The sequence below is a fragment of the Zosterops lateralis genome (assembly GCF_965231275.1).
Source record: "Zosterops lateralis genome assembly, chromosome: 3".
Taxonomy (NCBI): domain Eukaryota; kingdom Metazoa; phylum Chordata; class Aves; order Passeriformes; family Zosteropidae; genus Zosterops; species Zosterops lateralis.
In genome coordinates, this window is record NC_139764.1 from 60,892,266 (window position 1) to 60,901,190 (window position 8,925).

The 8,925-nt window shown below is 39.7% G+C and overlaps 1 protein-coding gene across 1 annotated transcript; it reads right to left on the reverse strand.

Annotated features, from left to right (window-relative positions):
• Nucleotides 1-593: 593 nt before the first annotated feature.
• On the reverse strand, nt 594-8,344 carry CENPW (centromere protein W). Its single transcript, XM_083858338.1, has 3 exons — nt 8,122-8,344; nt 3,250-3,363; nt 594-1,601 (listed from the first exon to the last, which is right to left on the reverse strand). The coding sequence occupies exons 1-3, from the start codon at nt 8,209-8,211 to the stop codon at nt 1,575-1,577; spliced, it is 231 nt and encodes a 76-aa protein (XP_083714464.1). The 5' UTR covers nt 8,212-8,344; the 3' UTR covers nt 594-1,574.
• Between the last annotated feature and the right edge of the window lie 581 nt (nt 8,345-8,925).

Genomic DNA, 8,925 nt, shown 5'->3' on the forward strand with positions numbered 1-8,925 from the left:
GGAAGGTATGTGATTATACAACACTCTAAGAAAATATTTCAGGGAAAATAGAGAGAAAACATTTCTAAGGAAAATTTAGTGTTGCAATAGAATTGTTAAATCAAAGACAGTAATTACAAATAAAAATATAAATACCTAGTCAGATCTTCCTTATTCCTGAGAATGTACTTCAGATCATTAAGTCCATATATCCTCTACATGTGCATGCTCTTGGCCTTCTTTCTTCTTTGTGGATTCCAAGGGAATAAGAGAAAAAAATGCAGAATAGAGAATCTAGTCAACCCGTTCAAGAAGCCAAATGCACTAAGCCCTGTGAGTTTAGTAAAGCAGGAGAGTAACCCTTCCCTCCTTTCTGCATGCTGGAAGAGGATGACTTCTCTAAGTCATTCAGCATTCTAAAACATACATGGACATAGCATGAAATTATAAGTACTGACATTGTGACAGTTTCTTTAGACTACAAAAAAATTCTATAATGCGATTTTTTTGCTGAGTTTCTAGAATATACTCGGGTAAGGTGTCAACAAAATTAGACTACTCAATACATAACACTTTTAAAGATTCTTTATTTTAAGAATAGCTCACTGTGCATATCAAGGACCAGCTATCATATATTCCGCAAAACTGCATTATCAGCTTGAACTGTAAGATTCATCTATAACTTTATTAACATATTTATTAAGCCAAGTGTTCAGTAAATGATTACAAATATCAGAAGAGGAACAGAACATGACCTTAATTTAAGAAGACATTTTTATATAATGTACATTTCCAGACTTCTGAAAAGTTCACATGACACTCAGAAGAGGGAAGGAAATAGCTTGGCACTCGAGCCAACTTGTCTTTGTTATTTTTACAAGATCTAACTTCAAAAACATCAGCTGTGCCAGATCTTTCCTTTTCCATAACCTGTGCATCTGTCCACACCAACTGAATTACAGACCACCAAGTTGTCTCATATACCACATCAAACAGGTCAGCTTAACAGTTCAGACCATGATTTAAAATAACAATATGTATTCTTTCCCCAGAACACAGAAGTTTTAACCTACTTTTCAAAGTAATTTTAAAATTATCAAGACATTTATAAATAAACTGAAGACAAGGTACTAATACACTTGTTTCTACAATGATTGTTTTGAAAGCCATAATTTTGTTTAGCTAATAAATCTGCTCTGAACTGCACAATCTATACTGGATTTAGTGAAACCTGTGTTGTTGGGTTTTTTTAAACTACTGTCCCCCCTAAAGAGTTTCACACTTTTAATAATAAATGCTACATTTTATCCAAAGAGTATCTATGGTACCAGCATTCCTCCATCATTATGAAATAAGGTACATCAAAAGTCTTAAGTGACAAGTGACGCATACTTTAAAATTATGCATGAAGTGTATGAAAAGATACATTTTAAGATTTTTTTAATTCTTTTTAAAGAAACAGCAGGAAAGTCAATCAGGAGATAGATGTCAACAAAACTACACAGTTCCACAAATTCTAAAGCTGGTTCATAGTATAACTCAAGTTAGTCAGAAAACATTGAAAAATGTGCTTTAAAATTCCAACGGTCTGTTTTCTAGCCTCTGCTTTTCTTTAAAATAACCTGCAAAGAAAAGAAAAGTATATTTATTAATACAATTCAGGCAGCAGACAGAGACTCAAAACACTAGGCTACTGAGACCAAAGGCTGACCTAGCCAATCTGTTTTCAAGAGCTGTGTTGCCAAGGGGAACTCTTGGGAAAATATAAATAAAGCAAAAGGATACAGAAAAATTTCAAATTTGAGGGTTTTTTGGGTTTTTTTTAGCAAGAACATTCATAAGCAAGAATTCTGTAAAATTAAAGGTTTATTTTGAAAATTAATGCTAAAAAATGGAAATAGTGCTCTCAAGCTATCAGTAGATTTCTCGGAGTTCTTACCCGGTTGGGCCTAAACAAAAAGAAAAAATAAGGTTTGCAAAAATACAGCTATTATTCTCAATTTTTGTTCGCAATGCCTCATTTCTTTCTTTATCAAAAACAAACATACCTTTGGAAGGATATTTTTTGGTCTGGAGTTCAAATTGAAAAATGAACTTCAAAGCCCAAATGGGACTATTTAAGTGTTAAAATTATTAAAATAAAGGCAGTTTTTCCCTTTCTTCTCACCTTAAAAAAATAAATGGAGCACAAAAATGTTCAAAAAGTGTTAAGATTGCAGTTTAAAATAAGCCATAAATGTGTAAGATTCCAACTGCAACATTCACTTGGCTACCCTACATATCCTGTATATGTTTCTGTTACTATAGTAATAGAAAAGTATCAAACTAAACCTTTCAGCAGACGGAAAAAAAATAGTGAAGATAAACAGAAGCCACAGGACCAAAATATCAGGTAACATCAAATTTTGTCCTCCCAATTTGCTCAGCAGGAGAAGGTGGTTAAAGAGATAAAATAAAGAAACTGAATAACTTCATGACACCAAGGTAAAGCAGACATATCCTAGGGAGTGAAATGAGCTACAGAATACAAAAGGATTTCAGTCACATTTTCTAGCGAAACAAAGCTGCATAACACCTTCCCCTTTCCCTTCTTTTGCATGTACTCAAAACTCACCATGCTCTGCAATGCAGCAAATTCCTTCTTCACAGATATTCATACAGCAATTTTTGTTAAGCTGAACTACCCATATAACAATCCACAGTCTAATTCTAATTCTCTCTTAGTTCTTGCCTTGCCAAATACATCACACAAAGTATGCTTGTTCAAGAAGTATCCACACAACGCTGCCAGAACCCACTATGAACTTATTTCAGACCAAGCAGGTAAGAACTGAAGATGGAAGAAAGGTATTTGAACCTCTCCAAACTATTTTTCACTTGTTCCATAAAGCTTCACTTACATCACTGAAGTTAAGACAGCATGCTTCCTTGATGTAGTATCAGCTGAAATAAGGATCCTCCAACTTTAGACTGCCTTTCAGGCCACGAAGGCTTGGTAGACCATTTTGTAGACTTACCCATATATTGAAATTATGACTTTAAACAGGGAATAATCAAGAAAAATTGGTTTATATTTAATAGGGCAAAGAGTTTTAATTTGTTGTCTTGGTAACAGTAAATTATGCCAGTGATGGACAAAGAATATTAAATGTCTACAGGTTTTGAATTATAAATCAAATATCAACTTTAACACAGAAAGCTTTTGTAAATGCTGTCATAAAACATTTTACATTATACAAAAATAAAAAAATATTAAAAGTGTGTTAATACCTTTGCTGCAGATATGGTGTGCTCAGGTTTAATTATTTTACTTTTGTTCTCAAAAGCATTTGTCCTGGCTTCTTCTGCTAGCCGATGGAGAAACAGTAAGAAGTTCAAATGAACCTTTAAAACAGAGAACAAAAAAAAATATTCAAGCTGTATAAACACAGTTTGTTTTCTTTAAAGATTCATTGTTTGTAACAGAAAATTTTCATATTAGACTGCTTCCAAATTCCTGAAAGGTGTTCTCAGAAAAAAAGTTTATCACTCAGTTCAAGCCTCAGTAAATTTCCAAGACACTCCCTTCATACATGACTCCTGTAAACAGAGTTTAAATTTAGTACACCCAAATCATAAAAGTGCTTTAGAAATGATCACACAAACCACAACTGATCTAAGAGGAATCAATCTGATTTTTATTAGCAGTTTTTAATAATAAAATATAAACACAACTATCAGAGAATAAGAAGTCTTTTTGCTTACTAGTAAATATAGTCAATTTTCAGTGACTACAATGGCCAGACTTCTACAAACAGCAAATTCATCGCTGCCTTATCACCAAATGGACTAAAGACAAGTTCAAGGACTTCTGCCCCTTTCCAGTGTAAAGGGACATTGACATTAATTTCTCCAGAACTTGGAATTCTCTGGTGTCAGGAGGTTCCATCCATTTTTTTCCCAGCTCATCACTTAGCTTTTTTACATTAAAAGAACTGGTCAGGCAAGAATCTCGTTCGGAACGAATGCTGTTCTGCCAATACAGAGGCAGGAAAAAATTGCAGCAGGGGAGGAAGGAACTGCCCCAGCTTGGACTAAAACTGCCAGAAAATAGCACATTTGTGTAGTAATTAATCAGGGACCTGTAATATAAACCTCTAGCATCATACAGACATTATGTGAACTATTTTAATAATCCACCCTGAAAAACTGATAATTACACCTTTTGTTAAATTAAAGTATCAAACAACATTATCTCTGCTACATAAAGTGTACAAATATACTTTTTCCATCAAGAGCTTGGAAAAATATTACTAAAATATATGAAAATTTTATTTGTATGAATAAGATGACGTATTTATTCTGCCATACCTTATCTGTAAAGTCTGGAAAAATGTAATGTGGAAAGTTATAAATTAAGGGTTTACAGGAAATACTTTGGCAGTGGGTTTTTAGCACAAAGAATTTGTTACAAGACATGCTCCTGTCGTAAGAATTCTGTTCATATGACAAGCAGTTTAGGTGTTTTTTTAAAATATCCTGAACTAAATAAAGCCAGAATGCAACAGATAAATTTACATAATATTTGACATCATTTGGAAGCATCTACTACACAAAAAGCAGATGTTCTTGCAGATTTATTTCACAAAATATAAAAGTTGCTTTAGAACCAGTCTTCAGTTATTCACACAGAAATTATCTCCAAGAGAATCAAGCAGTGGCACTAAAATAATGTCCAGCATTAGAACTCTCATTATTAAACTTATCAACACGGAGATTAGATTTCTAGGAACAACCTGGAGAAGTGAGAGGTGGAAATGAATGCAAGTACTTCCATGTCCTTCTGAGATACCTTAAAGCAACAGCATTAATTTAAAAATTGCCTTTAAAAACTGCATCTTCTCTCAGAATCACTGTACCCTTATTTTCCTATTTTCAAAGTGAATTGCTGCATCTGGAGAAGTTTCCCCTGTATTCCCATAGATTTAAACAGTCACGTAACTAAAATCAGAACATTCCACAACAGAGCACACAGGTTAATAAATATTCCAGGTTATTCAAGGCAATTGAAAAAGGCTAATGAAAGGCAGAATGACTGAATACCATGAATACGAGTTATTGACAAGTAACTAAGCAAAGTTTAGTTTGGTTTAAAGACATTGCTCTACTACATATTAAATTATTGCCCTTCTGCATTAAACTTAAAAACAGTTTTGAACCAGCTACTCATGAAAATCACCTTATAAAACAGAATGCTTATTTTCCAAAAAAGAAAGCCTGCAAAATTTTAAGAACGTTTGTAAAACATTCACAGCACACGGTTTACACAGCAACTTCCACACACCTGTTCAACAGAACTGAGGAACAGCAGGGACAACCACTGTAATTTTGTTTTACTGCTGTAACTTCAAAACAATTCTTTAGACTGATATTTTGCCCTCAATATACACTTATCAATCATCCTATGGTGACAATAAATTAAAGAGACCATTCAATGCAATTCTTTCACCTTTTCCTGCAATGGAAACACACACATGCCCTTCGAGCATAAAAGAAGCAGCTGAGATCCTGCTTTTCTTCTATAATTGCAAGCCAGAACAAAGCTTGCCTATTTTCTTCTCTGACCATTGGGGGGAATATGTGAAATTCAGCACTAAAATCTTTACCTCTTATTTTCAAAAAGACCCTTGAAAAAACCTGAAAAAATATTTGCCTCTCTTCACCCAAAGATATGATCATACCCCTTAAAACAAACAAACAAACAAACCAAAACAAAACCAAAAACAAATAGCTTCCTGAGAAAGGCTGACGAAATTTGATAACTACACTGCGCAAAGAGATAGATGTTAACACTCAGCAAACAGGTTCTGACAAAGCTTCTGATTTCAAGAGGAGACTTGATCAAAAGTGAAGAAACCTCTTTCAAGTATTTAACAAAATTATCTGAACTCTTACGCCTTTCAAACTTGTTATTTACGATCATGTAAGAAGACATTGTTTTATCGAGTAAAAATAATCACTGAAGGTCAAGGAAAAAAGAAAACAACCTGATTTTCTCCTCTGGCAGACAGACCACTTTATTGGAATGGACACATACTGCAGCAGATTCAGATATAAAGCATGGATCAGTCTGGAAGATAGCCCAGAAACTGAACTAGCACTTTTATCATACTTCCCTTCAGAAGACATAAGCTCTCTGCTCAAAATGTATATGGCTCCATCTTGTTAAGACAGCTACTATATACATTTCTGACGTGTGCAACCTAATCACTCTTACGGTGTTTGCAGAGAATAACACAGGCACTAGAAAACATACTCTGAAAATTTCTTACTTGTCTTACTACAAAATGAACTCACCAATCTTTTTTTTTTTCCTAAAAGAGGCATAATCTCAGCTGTGTTGATTATTTAGCCATGGAAATAAAGAGCTATTAGACACATGCCTAGCTGAAGAACATCATGGAGAATCACCACACCTGGACATACTTGTTTAAAGGAAAAAAAAAAAGCCCTATAGCATAAAAGGCTGTGTAATTTGACATCACATCATTAAAATTTATTCTGCTCTCATCCTTTGTGTTGCAATAAACATTTGCATAGTCATATTTTAAACTGGATCTGAGTGTTGTTGTTTGTAAGTTTCAATGAATTCAATTCACTGACTGTCTTTGCAGCTCAGAGAACTTTAGTGCCAGGACCAGGAGATGGGAACCAAAGGCCAAGATTCGGAGGGATGTCCCACTTACCCCTTTTCAGACAGCCACACTACTTTGAAGCCAAATTTTCATTACCCTGGAAACACAGACCAACTGTTACCAAGGATTAAAAAAGAAAGTGTGATTGTGTGCATTTAATTTGTTGACTAGTGCATTGCACTGAGTAAACTTGGAGTAAATCTTAGCATGAGTAGCAAGAGGCCAGGTCTCTAGTCCATACAAAAAATCCAAAGGCAGCGAAAACATTAGGAAGAGATCATATTTTTATTAGCACCACTCCCTTAGAAAAATATTTAATGTTTACATTCAAATATAAGTACTGTCATATAATTCCCATATTCATTCATTTTAATCTCATATTACTTATTACAATTTTATATGTTTACATTTAGCTTCATATATCCAGATACCAACCTTCAAGACGCTGCAAGACACAACTTTTATAGACATACAAAACACGAAGTCAGGGGCCATACTGGTATACAGCACGTGTTAATGCTTTAATGCTCTGAGAGCCACATGCATTTGTAAACAAGAGGACATCACAGTCCAGCAAGTTAAGTCCACTATGTTGTTTCAAAGAGTATATTTTTAATGCATTTTTTTTTAAATACAGCAACTACCACAAGCTCTCTTGAGCTCTCTCTCTCACGTTTCCTTCCTACAGTCAAATAATTTCTTGGTAAGAGAAAGTCTACCTGTGCCACAAACCCTTCAGAGCAGGTCAGAAGCAATTCAGCTTTCCTGGCCTGTTTTTGCAAACTTGGCTCTTTAATTCCCCACCTTTTTGGCAGGCGTTTTTAAACCATGATCAGGAGCCCAACACCTTACTGGATTACTAACGAGACTTGTCATCCCACACCTTAGGGCAGAGACTTCTTAGATGACTTTTTGAAAACATATGAGCACTCGAGATGCCACAGCAGCTTAGCAACCCACTGATCACAGCTCAGCTGACCACGCGTACCCCCGAACTGATCTACACAAACACCTGCATCTAGCGGCCGCACAATCCGAATCGCTGTTTCTCGGCGTGTCCACGCCAAACCCTTTTAACATCCGCGTGTATGTGCAGTGACACAAAGGCCCGTCCCTGAATCCCCAAGAGCACTGTCAAAGACCTACAATGCAGCAGCCACCAGCAAAGTGGAGAGCGGCACTCTCTGCTGAGCCGTATTTTCTCTGACAGACAGACAGACGGACAGACAGACAGACCAATCGTCGGTCCCCCTAAGCTTGGCCTCCCCGCTGCCTGTGGGGCCCTGCAGAAGCACCTCAGTCGTAACCTGACATCCCGGCACACCCAAGGCGCTCCAGGGCGCGCAGGCCGGAGCATTATGGAGTGAGGGTCCCTGCTGGGGGCCGGCTGTCCCGGGGCCAAGAGCGGGAGCTCCCGGGCAGCCGCAGCCTCGCCTCTCCCCCGCCCCGCTCCTTCCTCATTCCTCACCAGCAGGTCGGCGTTCGCCGCCAGGCGCAACTGCGGTTTGTGCTTCTTTATTATTTTCCGCAGAGTGCTGCGGGGCGCCGTACTCCTCATCCTCCTCTTCCTCCTCCTCCCGTTTTCCTTCCTCTCCTTCCTCCGCCTGCCGCTCCCGCCGCGCGCGCGCCGCCCTCGCTCCCTCCGCCGTTCGAATCCGCCGCCCTCGCGCAGCCGCGCGCGCCCGCCATGACGCAACTTCCCAACGGCCGCGCGCGGCCCCGCCCCGCCCCTCGCGCCCCGCCCCGCCCCGCCCCGCGCGCCGCTCCCGGCCCGGCGCTGCCCCGGGAACCGCCGGGAGCCGGAGCCGCCCGTTCGGAGCCGCCCGGACCGCGGGCAGAGCGTCCCCCCGGCCCCGCAGAGCCCGGGCCCGCCGCCCCGGCGGCGCACGAGCGGGAAAAGGCGCTCCCCGAGCAGGTGCTCGAGGGACGGGCGGGTCCCGGTGGACACCGCCGCGGCCGAGCCCCTCTCCGTGTCGGTTCGCGTCCCTTGCTCTGGGCCTGGCTGTAGCGGGTTACCAGGACCTCACCCAGGCCTTTTAGAGACAGGGCCGGGAAGCGGAGCGGGCAGTTCCCGGCTGCCGTTCCCGGGCCCTGGAGCGGCCGCTGGCACACGAGGGAATGTCCCGAAGGCAGGGAAGGTGGCGCGGGCCGGAGGCACCGGCACGGCTCTGCCTCAGCAGGCCTCGGGCGGTGCATTTTAGGTTGGCGATGGCCGTCCCGGTGCAGTGGCATTTCCTGGCGGCCGCACCGAGGAGTCGCACAGTGCCCTTGT